This window comes from Myotis davidii, unplaced genomic scaffold (assembly GCF_000327345.1).
Source record: "Myotis davidii unplaced genomic scaffold, ASM32734v1 scaffold545, whole genome shotgun sequence".
In the NCBI taxonomy this organism is placed as follows: domain Eukaryota; kingdom Metazoa; phylum Chordata; class Mammalia; order Chiroptera; family Vespertilionidae; genus Myotis; species Myotis davidii.
In genome coordinates, this window is record NW_006296634.1 from 1,079,673 (window position 1) to 1,098,171 (window position 18,499).

Here is an 18,499-nt window from a genome sequence, read left to right on the forward strand (position 1 = left end):
TGAATGGGGGCCAGAGAAGCAGGGACGCGGCCAAGGATCCATGGCCGTTCCGGCCTCCTTCCTGCGCCTGCTCCACGGGCCGACCCTGTTCTTATTTCCACTGAAACCGCCCTGTTCGTCCTCTCTCACGGAGCGCCGGGCGCCCGAGGCATCGGCCCCTGGGAGGCCACGCCGCCGGCCCCCACCACGCCCCAGGAGGGGCCGGTTCCGCAGCCTCCACCACACGCACTCCCCCTTTCCCTGCTCTGTGGGAAGGCGGCAGCTGGGGCGGGGGTGGCCGCGGGAGCGTCTTGCCCGTGTGATCGTGCCGAGCCGGGAATTCGGGGCCATGTGGGAAAGACATTAGTGCCGGCCGCCCTGCCAGCCAGGAATGCGCCCCCCGCTCCGCAGCCGCCGCCTGCCTGGCCCAGAAACGGTGACTCACCCGCTCCGTGTTCCCACCCCCTCATCTTGCACCCTCCACAGCCCACCACAGGCCTGGCCGCCGGCTTCCCAGCCTCCCTGCCTCTGCTCCGCCTGGTCCTGCTACCTGCCTTGCCCATCCTCCAGTCTCTACCGATCCCGGTTAGTAAGACTGAACCAGATCGCACCTCCTGGGGAGTCCCCAGAGGCCCCTCCCCAGGCCTGTCTCTTCTCTGGTCTCTTGCTCTGGTGAGAACACTTCTTTGGGACTCAACCCCTCCAGCTGTCTCCCTCACTCCAGAATGACTCACCTCTGGGTCCCCACACCCAGCACAGGGCCTGGAGCACAGGGCAGGTGCAGAAAAAAGAAAGGAGTCATGTAACCTGCTCTGTTTGGGAAGCTGTGGGGGGTCCTGTTCCTCGGCTCCTCTGTGACCCTGGAATAATAAACAATGCCGCCTGCTCCATAGGATGGGTGGCCTTGGGTCCCTTGCTCCCCTGGACTGAGCCGTGCTTCCCTCTTCTGATGCAGTGGGAATAAAGAACCTGCCCCATGTGCTAACAGGATGGCATAGGAAGAAACTTTGTCTGTATAACCCTCTGCTCAAGCAGGGCCTGCCACTGAGAGGTACTCAATCACAACAATGATGGTGATGATATTACTGGTAATCGCAACTATTTAATGAACACCTACTATGTGCCAAGCCTCAGGCTGGGTGCTTTATAGACATGATCTCATATAATCTCTGCCTCAGTCCTGTGAAGTAAGTTATTATTACTCTTTTACACGTGAGGAAACATTGAAGCTTGGTGAGGGGAAATCACTGACCCAGGGACCCACAAGTGGCAGAACCTCAGCCCACACCCAGGGCTCTGGTCCCAGCACCCAGAGCTCTCCAGAGTCCATGCAGGGACATTCTCTTCAACTAAATCTGCTAACGATCAAACTGGGCCCTTTGCAGGGTAGCTCAGTTGGTTTAGGGTAGCTTAGTTGGTTGGAGTGTCATCGCTATGCACCAGGTTATGGGTTCGATCTCTGTTAAGGGCACATATAAGAGTCAACCAATGAATGCACAAATAGTTGGAATAACAAATCTCTCTCTCTCTCTCTCTCTCTCATCTCTCCTTTCTTCTCTCTCTAAATCAATAAATAAAATAAAAAAATAAAAAAGGACCAAACTGGGTTCTAGCAGGTGATCTCTTGTAGCCCCCACCTTCATTGGAACCACACTACCAGCCTCCCACCTCACCCCGGTCCCCCTCTCATAACTTTTAATAAGAGGTAATATAGCCGATCCCGGGTTTTGGCACCAAAAAAAAAAAAAAAAAAAAAAAGAGGTAATATAGCACCAAGCAGCGGGCATCAGCTTCATTTTTAATTATCTAATTTACATGTAATTTTCCCCACCAAGGTGATGCAGTTTATTAATGTTTTACCTAAGAGCATCCATTTATGGGCTAAAAATATGTTTACAAAATTAATGACCAATGCTTCTCTCTTGGAGGCCTCTGGTTCAGAGTGGGGGACCCCAGCTTGGGCCTTAGGCCCTGAGACCCAGTAGCCCACGTAATTCAAGACACTGAAATAATTAATACACAAATGTCCCAGAACCCTTTCAGAGCATGCTCCTTCCCTGCCAGCCTCCATAAAGAAGGATTATCGAGTGCTTGCTTGGCCAGACACTCTATGGCAGCATCTCATTTAATTCTTGCCCTAATCCTTAAGGACAGGTACTATTAATACCTGTTCTGCAGATGGACAAACAGACCTAGAAAGATAAAGTGCCTGCCCAGGGTCACATAGTAAGTGAAGGGAAGAACTGGCATTGCAAACTCAGGGTGCATGACTCAAAGCCCACTCTATGCACTGTGGTGTTGGGGACCCCTCAGAAAATTGATGCCCTGGTCCTGCAGACACCAGTTTTAAACCTTGAGACCTTGGATCAATGGGGCCCTGTAGTTCTCAGGATGTCAGCAGAAGTGGGTGACAGGGCCAGTGGGGAGAAATGGAACGCATTGACTTGGGTCTTACAGCATTTGATCCCCTAGGGATCCCTGCGATCTGGGTCTGGTTTTCCAGGCCTCTCAGTGCCCAATGGCTGTGATTTCCATGGTGGGTTCCATGGGACCCAGGAGGGTCCTGAAAATAGCAGGGCACCCCCATCTTTCCTCCCCACATTGGTCCCCAGATGAGACTGAGCAGAGCAGATGAGCAAACATTCTGGTTTTCAAGAGAGAAGAAAGAGTAGGAAACCCAAAATGAAGTCTAAGCTCAGAGCTGCTGCAAAGAAGACACAGGCCCAGAGCAAATGGGCAGTGTGGATACTGACCTTTGCCTCAGTTTCTTATGAGCAGTGTGGACCCTCAACTCAGCCTCAGCCAGGACTGGGCAGACAGGCTGCCTCAGCCTTGGTCGGCCCAGAGGATGAGGCGTCCAGACAATGACTCCACACCTCAGCCAGACCTTGGGCAAATGGACAATGTGAACACTCACTTGCACTTCAACCAAAACCGAGGTGGGCAAGTGGACCCCCACCTCAAGCCTCAGCCCGACCCCAGGTGGAGGCAGGGTAGAATGCTTCCCAGTATGCTCTCAGAACCGGGAACTCCTCTGAGATTTGAGGGTGCTGATCCCCTGCCCTACTGTGGGGGCACAGACTTATTTTTCAACAAAATGGGGTCCCAGAAACTCAACTTGCCACTGCAAGACTAGAGAGGGCCACCCTGAAGCCAAAGACCTGATTAGCCCCCCTTAAGCCATCCTTACCCCTCCAGCCTTAGTGCGCTTATCTGGAAAAGGGGGCTATGACCCAGCGCATTCGCCAGGGTGCTGCCAGGACTGCTGTGGTAGTTCCGTGAGAAGGCGTGGCCAGGGCTTGACCATCTACTCCATGCCTGTGCTTCTCCTCCTCCTTGTAGCTCCCTCATTACACAGGAAGGGAAACCAAGGCCCAGAGAGGACAGAGGACTACCCAAGGGTCACAGAGCAAATTGGGGTCAGAGGTGGAAGTGGCACCCAGATCTGGGTTTCACACAGGGGCTGGACTTTGGGCGACTCCATGGACCATAGTACTGTGTGGAATAAGCTACTAGTACACCTCAGCATCTGGCCAGACTGGTGTGTGTGTGTGTGTGGATTGCAAGCCAGGCCTAGGAACCATACCCGTGCATGAATTTCATGTGGGTGGTGGTGGTGGTGCGGGGTGGGGGTGGGGGGTTGGACAGGTGTCAGGGGAGCTGCCAATGCCGCCTCCCTGGTATTTTTAGCCTTGAGAATGAGCTGAGCTCAGGGCTCTGAGCAACCATCGGCAGTGAGGGAAATGGGAAGGTCCCCACCACCCCTTCCTACCACCGTCAGCCTGGATCTAATTTTGGGGGTTGGAGGGCCAGCCTGGAAAAGGATAGCTACCTCAGAGACTGGGAGGGGCCAGGCCCTGAGACCCTGCACCCCAGCACACTCCATCCGGGTCATCTTTCCAGTACCCCCTTTACCAAGTCAAGCTGGCAGGGACAAACATTTCCCATCTCACCCCCTGCTACCCTCGGCTTCCCCTGCTAGAACTCCAGGCCAGCTCTCTCCTGTACCACCAGGTCAGAGCTGTGAGGTTCCCATGACAACCGATGACAACAGCAGAGGCTACTGGCCACAGGGTCCAGGGGTGAGGGGGGTGTGTGTGGCAAAGCAGGAGAAGGGAGGGGGCCCAGCACACAGGTGGTGGAAGAGGCTGGAGTGAAGGACCCCAAAATTACATCTCCCTTCTGAGGCCTGAACGCCAAGGAAAAGCCTAGAACTTTAGTTGATTGATGTGGAAGGGACTCCATTACAATGATTGGGAAAGCTAGGCATAGGAAGGCCTGGCTATCCTTTGGTCATGTGATCATGAAGCCAGCTAGGGTGTAGAGTTTGGATGGAAATCCTAGACGCTTGCTTCCTAGCCCAGTCTCTGCAGCTTCTAGGCTAGAGTGTAGGAGGGTAAGAGGTGGACCCAGATGTCCCCTATCCCATCTCTAGGAAGTGAATGGGTCCAGAAGCCCTTCAACCAGCCTGGCCTTTTCATAACTTGAATTCCCCATCCTGTAATGAATGATCAAGGCCCTAAAACCGACAGGTCACTTCTTATCAAGCCTCGCCCCCACTTTCTAACACAGAATATGTTGTAGTTCCTCTGGACGGGGACACGGCAGGGATTAAGGCCTCCTTGTGACTTCCCACTCCAGTCGCAGGGGCCCAGAGTGGGGCTGGGAACGTGTCCCACATACCCAGGTTGACTGGAGGCTTACCTCCAGACCTGAGTCCCTCAAAAAGCTGCCCAGGTTCCAGAACCATCATTGGTCTTCACTGCTCCCAAGACAAAATATATCACTTATCCTAGAGCTTGAGGTTGACTCCACAGTCTGCTCAGCTCCCTCCAGTGTGGTCTCCTTGATGTCCCAGAAGTACCCGTCTTCAGATCGCCTAGGTGAGCGTAGCTGCACCCACACCTCCTTCAGGAAGCCTCTTGGCTCTTCGGATCCACCCAGATCTATTGCTCATCAAGGAGTACAAGGCTGAAGACTTCACAAGGACCTTTCACACAGGACTTCCCATTCTACCCCCACAGTATCTCTGGGAAGCGATGTTACTTGCTGATGAGTAAACCAAGGCGCTGAGAAGGAAGCCTCTTGTAGAACGTCACACAGCCTGTGAGTGTCAACTTGGCACCCAGCTGCAGGCCCCCTTTTCTCTTGAGGCCCCTCCTTGGCAGTGACCGGCCTGTGGCACTGAATTTGGAATCCTCAAGTTCACACCAGCAATTTCTTTCTCCAGGTCCTTATACACAGAGGGCCAACCAATGTCCTTTACCTTTAATTCATCCATTTATTTAATATTAAGCACCTAACATACCAGGTGGACAATCTCCTTCCCCTTGGAGCTCACCTCTAGCTGGGAAGACCAGCAAGTAAACAGAATTCATCCAATATGATCTGAGCAGAGTCCCTGAGCCCGGGGGCCACTGAGGCAGTGGGTGCCCAGGGGAGGGTTCTCCAGCCAGACTTGCGGAGTCAAGGCTGACTCCAACCACAGCTCCACCTCCCTTAGGTCCTGTCTTCCTGGGGAATTTTACTCCCGTGTCTAACCTCAATCCCATTAGCTGCAACCCCTAAAAGACTTTGTAAGTAGGTGACTGGCTGAGAAAGGCCAATACACAGATCCTTGACCCCAGAGCTTTATCAAGCAGCAACCTTACTCTGTATCCACCCAGGATCCCCTCTCCACCACCTCCTCAGACGCACCAGTATGGTTAGAGGGGGCTGGCTGGACAGCAGGCCCATCAGCCCTAAAGCCAACAGAACCTCTGTGGTCTTCTTTGACTTCCCCAACCCCCAGCTCTGCTTTGGGGTGCTAGCAGGCCAGTGGGACCAGTAGGACCAGCAGGAGGTAGGTACACAGGCAAAGGTAAGATCCTCCCCCTTCTCGAGCTGCTGAGCCAACGTGGCAACAGGGAAGGGAAAGAAGCCACAGGATAGCTGTTTGGCCCTCAGGGTCCCTGAGAGCCCAGGAACCGGAGAGAAAATGAGAAAGTAACTCAGTCTAGGTTCCCAAAATCCTCCCACCAATTGGACCGGGGGCCTGGGGGCTGCAGGAGGCAGGGCAGGCTCGTGATGAGGCTGGCTGCAGGGTGATTAATCTTGTGAGGCCTGTGAGTCAGCCCCCCACTCCTCAGCCTCCCATGGTCAACCCCGCCCGCACTGCCCGGGGAGTTAATCTCCGCTCGGGGACTTCTCACAGCCGCTGTCACGGCTGCATTAATTCTGAGGCAGAGGGAAGCAGGAAGGAAGAAACACAGTGGGGAGGGGGGCTTCCTTGGGAAGGTTTCGTGGTCAGCAGCTGGAGAGGAGGGGTCCAAAGGATGGGGCCTGGATCCCCTTCAAGGCCCAGCCCTAGATGAAGGGTGTGTGTTGGGGGGGGGTCGTCCATATTATCCCCCTCAGGCCATCAGAGCCCTTGTACCCCTAGTGGCCTCAAGCCCTGGTCGCCAGCTGAGCCCCAAATGCAGTTTGCAGTTTTGACAGCAGATGTCTCTGCTATTATGATTTATCAAAATGCTTAAGGTAAATAATGTACACATATTTATATGAAAGCAGGGGAGTGGGAGGAGGTGGGAGGGACTGAATGGGGTCAGGGAGCCTTGGGACCCAGGACTCAGAGCACCCTTGCCTCTGTCCTCAGCTCTCCCCTCTCAGATCCAAAGCTTGACCCTAGCTTGGCCCTGGGGAAAGTGAGCTGGGGTGACATCAAGCCTGCCCAGCCGCCTGCCCGAGCCTGGCAGGAGGTCAGGGAGTGGGCGGACCCGTCTTGCTGGGCCCCTGCCAGGCCTGGGAGGCGGCCACCTGGGGGAAGCAGCTGAGCCAGCCTCACACCTTGGCCCCGTTTCCATGGCTTCACTGTGTCCTGGCTACCGAAGGCTCTGTTGCCTTATCAACAGTGGGCACCACCCTTGCCCTCACTCTCCAAGCCACGCCCCCAGGACCCCAGCAGCTGCCTGTGGATCCCTCTATGACACAGCCAAAACTCAGCCATGGGCGGCGCCCGCTCCTGGGCAGGCCTGAGCTGGGTGAGGGGCTGGGAGTGTGGTAGAAAGACCCCAGGGAGGTGGAGGGGAGGAAGCCTTTGTAGAGTCAAGCTGCACCCACTTTCATCCCCCAAATACCCAAACCCTGTCGTTTCATTATTTCACCACCCCGTGCCTTCACGCCATACAGTCCTCTTTGTCCCCAAACCTTTCTGGGCTTACGAACGTCTTAACTAACTTTATTGGGTTTCTTTTTTTTGTTTGTTTTTTATTGATTTCAGAGAGGAAGGGATTGGGAGAGAGAGAGAGAAACATCAATGATGAGAGAGAATCGTTGATTGGCTGCTTCCTGCACGCCCCCTACCCAGGATCGAGCTTGAAACCCGGGCATGGGCCCTTGACTGGAATTGAACTCGGGACCCTTCAGTCCACAGGCCGATGCTCTATCCACTGAGTCAAACCAGTAAGGGCGGGTTTTCTGATTTGCAAAGCAATATATGTTTACTGGAAAAAAAAAATTAGAAAGTGCAGAAAAGTTAAAGGAAGTCATGCTTGACCCTACTTCCACATCTGGGCAGGACCACAAACAGCAAGTGGGGTGGGGTAGGAGTTCCTTCCAGCCAAAGCCTGAAGCATAACCAGGTGTTTAAAAGCCCGCTTCTGAAAACAGAGGAGCCGGCTGTGTGACCGTGTGTGCTTGCTTCTACCTCTCTGAACCTCAACGTTCTCATCTATAAAATGGGATAACTGAGTGTGAGGACTCAGTGAGCTAGGGCTAAGGAAAGGGGCTCTTTCTGGTAAGTTTCCCCTCACCAGTGAACAACACTCCAATTAGAATTGGAAATGCATGAGGAAAAAATGCCCAGAAAGAGGAGATAAGGTGTTTATTCAGTCCACACAGGTTTTCTGGTGCCAGTGCTGCAGACCACACCGCTGAAGCCAGGTGATGTCACCCAGAGTGATCAGTGTAGTGTGTGTGTGGGGGGGAAGGGGAGGGTCCCTGGCCTACAAGGTTTAAGAAGGCTCCTGAGGAGGTAACACCTGACGGGGAGGGAAGGCATCAGTCAGGAAAAGGCAACAGGAAATAGACCTCATCTGACCAGGGTAGCTGGGCACCAGAACCCACAGACCAATTCCCTGCCCCCAGCGCCGGAGCTCTGCACCCAGGCCTGGAACCTGGAGGACCAGCTCTCCTCCCCTGGGCCCGCCCCATCTTCACGCCCTGCTGCCTGGAATCTGAGGCAGCCCTTGTTCTCTGGCAGGAGGGGAATTTAATGCCGCTGAGGGATGGCAGGTCGACAGGCGAAGAGATGAAAGTGTCCGCTCTGGCAGCTGGGTCGGTGGCCTCAGGGGACCCTCCCGCACCCCCTCCACTTTCCCCAGCCATCTCCACTCAGTGGCAGAAAGAGCCTTCATGGGCCCCTCAGGGGGTCGTGGACCTCTGGGACATAACTCCCTGGACTGGAGGGCTGTGTGACCTTGGTGGGACAGCAGGACCTCTCTGTGCCATTACCTGCCTGCAGGGTGCCTGGGCCAAGGTCTGCATTATTAACATGCTGGTGCCTGCCCAGCCCTCCCCCGCCTTGGTTGTCCTCCCCCACCGTGGCTGTTGTCAGCAGTGCCTGTCAGCAAAGGGCTTCGGGTGGGCAGTGGGGGACTGGGGCGGGCTGCACCGTGACCTCCATCCATCCATCCATCTCTGGCACCTGGGAGGGAGTGGGAGCTGATGCTGCAATCAGGTCAGGCCGAAGTGGCCTTGACTACAGCAGAGTCGTGCGGCCATTACCGCCTCCTCCTTTGTGACAGCCGAGCTAGGTTTAGCCTGGGAATCAAGGCTGGGGCCTCAAGCCAGAATCTATCCCACTGAACCACCAAGCCACGTCCCTATTGGAGATGCTGTGCGTCTTGGCACTATGAGACAACCTTGTTGTTCTGCAAAGCACCCTGCCCGTGCCCCACCCCACAACCTCCAGCCCTTCTTTCTTGGGAACAGAGAGGCAAGGGCATTTGGCCAAGGTCACCCAGCAAGGGCATGGGAGCAAGCATGTACACACACACACACACACACACACACACACAACTTTGACACATGGTCACCAGGTGACCAAGAAATAAAGAGGACCAGTGTGTCCCGATTCCCAGACCCCCTTTCCTGTCCATTGAGGAAGCTGATTCTTCCAAAGCAGTCTAGTCTGGCGCAGGGGTCTGGCAGCCAAGAGCCAAGTTCTAATTAGGACCCTGCTACCATCTTGCTCTGTGACCCGGCATGTCACATATTCTCTATGGGCTTTGGTTTCTCACCTATAAAATGTGGAATATTCCCCATCCTGATGACTTTCTGGAGCCAAAAAAGCAAACTTACTGGCCAATTGAAACTATCCCAAACTGAAGGCAGCCTCCAACTAGCCTTGGGCTGAGAAGTACCCATATAAGAGAGCTTAGCTCCTGGCCCATAGTTACCCAGCACACGACAGCTTTCCTGCATCCTTCTTCCTGCACAACATGACCGGCCACAGCAAGCTCATAGCAGGGGTTCAAAGGCCCGGTTTGGACTGTTGTGTCAGGTTCAGGGCAGGAGACAGGGGCCCCAGGCAGGGAGGGGAGAATAAGGGCAGCAAGGGACTAGGTCAGGCCAAGCCCGGCTGCTGTGGGGAGGAGGGGGCGCCTGGCAAGCACTGGGCAGGCTGGGGTGGGGGAGGCCTTTGGCGGCCACAGAGAACAAAGAAGCTGGGGTTGCCAGGATATGCAGTGGAGCTGAAGCCCTGTGGTGGGGCTGGGAGAGGGGCCGTGGTGGCCGTGGGAACGGTGCCTGCTGCCCCCACACCAGCTCTCCCACCCAGACTGGGCCTCAGAACCAGGCTGGGGGTCATGGGCTACCAAGGCCCCCACTCTGTCCCCAGAGTTGCATGGCTGTCAGGGAAGAGAGCCAGGAAATGCTGTAGACAAAGACACACAAGGCACATAGTGTCGTCATTACTGAGGGTCACAGGTGCACACTGACATACAATGTCACGAGCACACACCCAGGGCACTACGCAGGGTTGCAAGCCAGCATCACACAATCATACAGAGTCGTTGATGTCAGTCTCAGGGCCACACCCTGATGGCCCCCCAGATTCAATGACACAAACCACATAGAATCATCCAGTGTCTGTCATAGGGTCATGCATGCCTTACATGATCAATGCTGCATATCCAATGTCCCACATATAGAACCACTCAATGTCACACATTCAGTTGTACACCCTGGTGTATCACACTGGTCTGTTACAGAATTGTACAATGTTACAGGATTACACATGCAATGTCACAGAATATCCCAAAGTGTGGCTGCTGACATCATATACTAACCCACAGCCACAAGAGGTCTCACATCATAGTTTACCACACACTGCCAGAGACCCATTTACATGACACACTCAGTGTCACACATAGTCACACATAGTGTCACACAAGGCCTCACATGGTTGCCAGGGCCTTTAAGCCTCTCTCTCTCCCTCTCTCTCTCTCTCTCTCACACACACGCAAACACACACACACACACACACAGCCACACCACTTGGCTGCAGGGAGGCTGGTTCTGAACAGCCACACCACTTAGCTGCAGGGAGGCTGGTTTTGACTCCAGCCCCTGTGCACTCCCGCCTACCCCACCACTCCCTGCCACCCAGGTAAAGGTTCCTGGTCACTAGGAGGTCAGGCTCCCAACTGTAGCAAAAGGAAGCTGAGGGCACCTCCTGGGGAGGGGAACTGGGCATACATCACGGGGAAGCCGCCCCTAAATACTCTGTCAGACAGGAGAGCAGCAGGGATGAACCTGTAAGAGAAAGGCAGGGAGGGACAGGATACAGAGGTGGAGAAACATGAGAGACATGGAGGCTCAGAGACACAGAAGAGTCAGAGACCAAGAGAGACCATCAGGAGAGAGCTTCAGAGACAGTGAGCCAGAGCAACAGGCAGACAGACAGGGCTGGGGCTTGCTGGGGAAGGAGTGAGGGGGGGAGGTGGGATGGTGAGGTTTTTAGGGAAGACACACACCTGGGTGGAAGGTGGGGGACATCGTGGTGAGATTTAGGTCAATAGTTTTAAAATAGTAACATCAGCCCTGGCCAGTGTGGCTCAGTTGGTTGAGTGTCATCCCGTTCATCAAAAGGTCGCCAGTTCGATTCCTGGTCAGGGCACATGCCCAGATTTCAGGTTCAGTCCCTGGTTGGGGTACATACAGGAGGGATTGGATTGATGTTTCTCTCTCACATTGATGTTTCTCTCTCTCTCTCTCTCTCTCAATAAAAAAATTTTAAAAATAAAATAGCACCACCAGCTGCCATTGACCAAGCGCTTAAGATGAGCCAGGCCATTCCCTAGAGTGATCTCATTTCACCAAAGGCCCCTTTATGGGAGAGAGACTATTAATTGTCCCCATTTCCCAGATGAGGTAACTGAGGTTTCATCATGCGTTCAGCCTCACAGCTATCCCCACCCCTGCCTGGGGGCTGACCTACCATTTCCACAAAGCAGAGCGAAAAAAGCTGAAGTTGGAAGGGTGAGGGCCTTCAAGGTGAGAGCTTCTCTGTAGTGTGTGTGTGTGTGTGTGTGTGTGTGCGTGTGTTGGGGCGGGGGTGGAGGGCAGGAGCTATGGCTGGGCTGTAAGTTGGCACACTACAAGGTACAGACTGGCTGAGTCACGGCACCCCCCCCCCTTGGGGCTGGCACAGGAGCCATCCACCCCGCACCGCACCTAAGGGCTGGCCGAGGCCATCTGCGGCTTTTGTGTTGCCAGCAGCCAGGTGGGGGCATGAAGGGGCCTCCAGCCTGGGTGCCCCCTGCCGGCCAGGCTTCCCATCCCCACCCCCCAAGGAGGATCCTTTCCATCTCTTCAAGGTTCCGAGGCTGCAGTTTGCCTTGTGCAGGGGGTGAGGGTGCCCCCGCTGCAACACCTCCCCCTACTCCCTGCTGGACGCCCCCATCGGCAGAGCCGCCTGGAGAGATCACAGGCAGCCACATGAAAGGGAATTTTTCCCAGGCAGAGATGGAGTTGAAAGCAGCCTCCCACCTCCCCCGCCTGCCCCCGCTGTGCCAGGCCAGGCTGCTGAGCTCCTGGTGCTGGAAAGGAGCTTGTGGCACACGGGAAAGGGTTGAGGGTCAGAACCCCAACCAACATGGCTGCTTTTCCCCTCCCAGAAACGACCGAGCCGTCCCATGTCCCTCACATCTCTGCCCACTCAGCTTCAGAAGTAGCTCCTTCCGTCATCCCCAAAGCCCTCACCCACCTGAAGCCAGGCCCCACATCTTCCGGAAGTCCTTCCTCAAGCCTAGCCTGTCTCAGGCCGCCTCCAAGCAGCTGGGTGGGAAGAATGCCTCCCTGTCCAGTGGATGGTAGGCCTCATCAGCCTCTGTGATGTGCAGGGTGGGGGGTGTACAGCAGCCATCTCTTCTGGTTCAGGCTGCCCTGGCCTAGACCATGAGGCTCTGTGGGTGACTTCCCGTCATCTGACCTCTGAGGTCCCAGACAACCTTGTGCCAACAAACTTTCTGGGGGTGGGGACAGTCACAAGAGACAAAGCCAGGGATACCCTAGGCCCCAGTCCAACAGCCCTCAGGCCTAAAGAGGGGTCCGTGGGGTCCCTGTTTGTGCGCTGGTTATGAACCCTGGGGACTCACATCAGTGGTTGGGGGAGCACTAGATCCCTGCAATTAAGAAGAGATAAGAACCTGAACGGGCAGCTCTAGCCCCACCCCCAGGACTGCTGGCTGCTTTGCACTGATCAGGTGCTGTTGACTTTAGATGAATAGAGAAGGTGGCCCCAGGTGAATGAAAGTCCCTGGAGGTTCCGGTTCTGAGGCAGGGGTACAATCAGGCAGGGGAGGTGCTCCAGTACCAGCCACTGCCAGATTAATAACATTTCCATCCTGTCATCCAGGCTGGCTGCTCCTGCTTGCCCCCCGCCTTGTGTATCCAGAGGGCCTCACTTCCCAAGAGATCCCACTCTAAATGTCCCTGGGTGACTCTTCTTCTCCCCCAAGGTGGTCCCAGACAATCCCTGCCCAGCAGCAGCCCCCCAAACCCAAGAGCAAGAAGCCAGCGGTGCTCCATGACACAAACATGCATTCGTTTTATTCACAAAACAGCCTGGTTTCCTAAAACAATACAAACAGCATGTTCAACAGCAGGAAGCTGGCCATGGGCAAGAGGGCCCAGGCCGAAGGGGACCCCCCCCCCGGGCACCCACCCCCACTGGCAGGGGACCACGCAAAGAAGCCCTTTCTTCTGTCACCATCAGCCAGGCCGGAAAAAAAAGGACTTACTTTCTCTAAGGGAAGTAACCACGATCACGATCAGAGCTATCGAGACATGGGCTCCCCAGATCTCAACGAATAAACAAACAGAACTTTCATTTTTGCAAAATCATTGTTGGGGTGGGGGACCCCATTGTGGGGACTGTGGGTGTAGCACGCCTGGCCTGGGCCTGGGGGTTGGGGAGTCTTCTCCCTCCGCCTCCGTGAGCTCCTTCAAGGCAGCTCTGCCCACGTGGATGGATACAGAGGGGCTTCCACACGGCGCCATCAACATTCTCTTTATAAACGCGAGTGGGTTCTCCAGGCAAACTATGCACTATTTCATGGTCAGAAAGAATCAAAGGAAGTTTAAATGAGGGTGGAGTTAAACTGTGCTAAATTACAGTAGTGCTTATTAGTAACTAGATTTCAAAAGGTTACAGAAATTTACATTCTCTACACAAAACTGCATCTCCTGCACAGACAACATCGACATCGACACAGGAAGGAAACTGATTGTCCATTCTTTGCCCAGGAAGTCTCGGTACTTTATAGATTCGTCTTTACCTCTTTTTTTGTTGTTGTTCTTCCGAAAAAGCAGTTAAATTTTTTTCCTTTTTCTTTTTATACTAGGGACGTGGAGATGTTAAAACGACAACAAAAAATATATATATATAAAAACAGGAATGAAATCTGTGAGAGAATATTTTTGGTTCTAAAGATGGGTGCATCCGTTTGTCTTCGCCCGAATCCCTTGCCGGAGACCACACGAGCAGTGACATTGCACGGAGAGGGCAGCTTTGGGTTCCCGCCGCCGTCACTGAAACCACCGGAAGGCGGCTCCCGTCGGAAGCATCACCTTCTGGCGGGGGCGGGAGACAAAAACAAGGAGAGAGTTCAGTCAGGGTCCGGCTGGGTCTGGCGCAAAGCTGTTCCCCGTGGATGGTCTCATGGTGGAGGGACGGGCACAGAGTAAAGGCAGCCACCCTGTGGAGTTCCTGCCACCCTGGCCAGGCCAGAGAAGCAGCCTTGACCCACTGGGTCGCTGAAGGGCCTGGAGCACCTCGAGGCCTCCGGAACCACTGTGCCCAGGAAGCCTCCTTCCAGACAGAAACATCCCTTCCCCTGGTCCAAAGGCCACAAGCACCAGGCGGCTGTGGTGCACCTGGGAGCTGTGTGCAGGTTTCTGTCCAATGAGCTTACGTGTAAGCGTGTGCACTGAACACATATATGGATGGACGCCTTGAGCTCTGCTACGGTGTGTAGCGTGTTTGGAGCTGTGGTGAGGAGAAAGGATACTTGCTATGTTTATTAAGAGGCTACGTCTATGTGCACTGGGCAGGGGTGTGTGTGTGTGTGTGTGTGTGTGTGTGTCTACAACAGACGAGAGTGGGTGCCTTTGTGTGCATATAGGTGTATTCTCTGGGCAGGAGAGCAGATATATGAGGTTTGGGGCTCAGGGGGTGGGTAGCCACGGCTGAGATGCCATTATTGTTTTCCAACCATTCTGGACATTTGTATCAAACCCACTTGGAGGGGTGGGGCCAGGGCAGGGGCAGCAGGCAGAAAAGATACTTGTGTACCCAGGCCTGGCACCACAGCTGGACTGACACAGCTGGGGGAACAGGGACAGGCCTAGCCTCGAGGCAGAGAGAGAGCAATATGGGAACCATCTGGCCTTCTTTAAGCCAATCCCATAGTGGACAGGCCCTGCCCACACCCCAGGCTCACCACCTAACTCCAGGCCCATGGGTCCCTGGTCATTGGCTGTGCAACCAGACTGATCTTGGGGCCTCAAGGCACCCCAAATATGTCAATGAGGGTCTAGAACCAGGGCTTTTCCAGGCTTCAGAGCAGGGCTGCCAGCACTGGAGCTGCCCTATCCTTGAGTGGCCTTGGGGGAAAGGCGAGGCTCTGAAGGGACAAGTGATAGGGTTACCTTAAAGCCACAGGGTCCATGGGACAGGGGCGAGTCCCAGAATGTTAGGTCACAGGCGGGAAGCTTTAGGACATGTCTGAGATTTGGGCAGTTGGGATGTGTATGGGAATCTCAATACCTGACCCAGAACTCCTGGGGGGCCTGGCTGGGAAGGCGAGGCCCTTGCCTGGAGTTTTATGCTTGCCTTGCAATCTACAGCCTAGTGGGATGTCAGGATGTGGCTCTGATGTTGGGGGCCGTGAACTGGTGTCTCAAAGACTGGCCTAGAACCCCAGAGCCCAGGGACTGGGCGTCCCCCAGGCCCTTACCCAGGCAGGAAAGGTGGGGCTGGGGGTGGGTTTGGACTGCCAGACGGACACAAGAGCCCACACACCTCCCTCTAAGGCGCCGTTACCTCCAGAGCAGCGGAAGGCTTCTTTTTGAGTTCCTCACATTTTCTGAATTTGCAAATCTGATGGCCAGTCTTTCGGTTCCTACAACTGCTGCACTGCTCGCAGTTGATGCGCCGCCGGCAGGGCGGGCACATGCCGCAGCGTTTCCGCTTCTTCTTGCCCGAGCTGATGGCGGAGGCCAGCTCGCCCTGCATGGGGTACTCGGCCAGGCCTGCCATGTGCAGCGCACTCTCAGCCAGGAACACACCCGCCGGCGTCATGATGAAGAGGCCTGGGTTGATGGGGAAGGTGCCCAGGTAGGGGAAGTCGGACTGGCCATTGAGGGCTTCGGCACCTGCCACGGCCTCCATGTCGGGCAGGCCCGCCCCCGCCTCGCTCATCAGCGGTAGGTGCTCCTGCACCACGCGCTTTAGCATCTCCGTAGACTGCGCGAACTGCTGCAGCGTCAGCTGTCCTTCAGCTGCTAGCTCCGTGGCCCGCTCAGCCTTGCTCAGCAGGCTGGCCACAGCACCGCTTTTGTGCTTTGAGGTAGGGTTGCTTTTGTCCACAGCCAAGGCTGCGGCCAGGTCGTGCCCATTGGCCAACAGGGAGGCAGCAGCTGCGGCTGCAGCAGCCTTGTCGGCAGACTCCCCACCCATCATGCTGCCACCGCCACCGCCCCCACTGCCCCCAAAGGAAGAGTAGTGGGAGAGAGGGCGGGAGCGGCGCAGGCTCTTGTTGAGGGGTTCGCTGATGATGCCGCTTTTGTTCCGACGTTCGGGGGGCGGTGCGTCATCGGCCACGGAGGCTGGTGCAGCAGTAGCCACCGCTGCACTCTTGTTGGCCACTCCTGCCTTTGGGCCACTGCCACTGCCGCCATTGGTGGTGTTGCTACTGCCGCTGGTGTCCTGGGCGCCACTGCTGAGGCTCGACATGGTGGGGCCGAGGCCCAGACCCGGGTGCTGGGGGAGCCTGCCAACTGTGGGAGTCCTCAGACAAATGCCGGGCCCTGCTGCCCACAACAGAGACGCCTGGTGGGCCTCGGTGCTCAGGGCAGGCACATGGTCAGCTGTTCACGTGGAAGTGTCTTCACTCTGTCAGGACAAGAGGACAGTGTCAGAGCAGTGGTAAACATCTCCTCCTCTACCACCACTGCCACCACCAGTGTCTAACAACCACTAGGTATTTAGGAAGTGCCAGCCCGCGCCCATAGGTAGGATTTTTAAACCTGTATTATCTCAGTTAAGACTCACAAGAACCCTATGAAGTAATGACTAGTAATATCCTATTTTATAGATGATGAAGACAAGGTTTAAGAGAATTGACTAGCCCATGGATGAAAAATGAAGTGGCTCAGCCAGAACTGCCTTGCTTGGATCTGGGAGACCTGATGGAGGCAGGCAGGCCTTCCTGGGCTGAGAGCTGGAGACGTTCATTGAGCTTGGGGAGATTATAAAGTCACCTTCTACTTCCTAATCTTCCTTCCCTGGCCCAACTATGGAGAAGAGGAGTTGGGACAGCCTCTGAAGGGTAGACCAACAGAAGGTGTAGACCAAAAAGTGTGGGAAGCTGCCCCTGGATTTTCACTGGATATTCCTATCACATCAATGATCTCAAGGCTCTGGTAAGTCCTGCAGGTAAAGAAACAGTTTGCTGTTGTTTAACAGAATTTGCCACATAAGAGCTCAGAAACCTTATTTCAAGGAGCACGTATCCTGCTACAGGGCAGACAGGATACTATGCCAGAGGACAAGCCTTCACCTGCAAAGTGGGGGACACACGTGTGCACACATCAGCACACACTTCCTTCTCACTCTCAAACCACAGACCCCACTCTTATCTCTACTCAGGCCTCACTGCTGTGTTCCAGCCTGACTTCCAGATGGACCTGGGCTGCGGGCAGGAGGGACCTCTGGCTGGTGCAAGTTGGAACTGAGATTAGGTGTGACCCTTCCTAGGACAGAGCCTGTTCTGCTCAGGCCCCAAGACTAAGGCACATGGGCAGCCGGGCTCCTTGGCCAGGAGCTCTGGGAGGAACTATTCCAGAGGGAGCGGAGTGGCAGTTTCCTCATCAGCCCTGGCTCCCCAGCATTCCTTCCCTGTCTGCTTGCCTTGGCCTAGCAACCCCCAGAACAGAGGCGGGAGGACAGGGCTCAGCCTAAGCAGCTGGTGGATCAAGGGGGAGGCACACATCTGGCTGGGCCGGCCCCGCCCTGGCCTTGGGGGCGGCACACACTGCATCTTTGTCCCCAGGCAACCCCGCCATCCCCCAGTCACGGGACTCAGCGTGTCCCAGGAGGTCATCTAGTCCAACCCCCTGCACAGACAGCGGAAAATCGAGACCCCAAGCAGGCAGGGCCTCTGTCCCAAGACTGCTAAGCAGTGGTAACGAGGAGGAGCAAGAGTAGGAAAGGGAAACCCTTATCTCCAGGGTGAGACGAATGGCAGGCATTAGTAGAAAGCCAGGCACTCTTTGGCCTGCCCCAGTGGGCACCAGCCCACCTAGGCTCCTTCCTAGTGAAAGTAGATGAATGGTGAGGAAGAGCTGGGCAAGCTGGCAGATTCCACCAGGACAAACCCAGGAGGGCCTGTCCAGGCTGGGCTTCAGGTGTCACGGACGTCAGAGTTGTAGTAAGAGAAAGAGGGTCATATATCCCCAAGGATAGCCTTGCTCCACCCTACCTCCTAAGGGCCAAGCCCAGGCTAGCTCTTCGGCCTCTCTCCTCAGAGGTCAGTATCCCTCCAGGCACCAGTGACCCTGGCTGGGTGTTGGGGACTAGGGCTAGCGAGATCAGGCCAGAGACCATCACCCCAAGTCAACTCACCGAGCTCCTGCCCATCTGAGCTCAACTACCCAGCCCCAGACTACATTCCTAGCAGCCCGACAGGAGAAGGCAGGAGCCCGAGGGTTGGAGAGCTGGGGAGGGGAGCAGTCTGTGCCCTAGCCCCTGTGTGCA

The 18,499-nt window shown here is 55.4% G+C and overlaps 1 protein-coding gene across 2 annotated transcripts in view; it reads right to left on the reverse strand.

Moving 5' to 3' along the window:
• Positions 1-13,045: 13,045 nt before the first annotated feature.
• CXXC5 (CXXC finger protein 5) overlaps positions 13,046-18,499 on the reverse strand; it is a 34,657-nt gene continuing 29,203 nt past the window's right edge. For both annotated transcript variants that reach the window (XM_006772435.2, XM_015569623.1), the window contains exons 2-3: positions 15,566-16,636; positions 13,046-14,094 (exon numbers count right to left, since the gene is read on the reverse strand). In XM_006772435.2, coding sequence (XP_006772498.1) covers positions 14,050-14,094; positions 15,566-16,477 — 957 coding nt within the window. In that variant the 5' untranslated portion in view covers positions 16,478-16,636 and the 3' untranslated portion in view covers positions 13,046-14,049. The remainder of the gene's footprint in view (positions 14,095-15,565; positions 16,637-18,499) is intronic.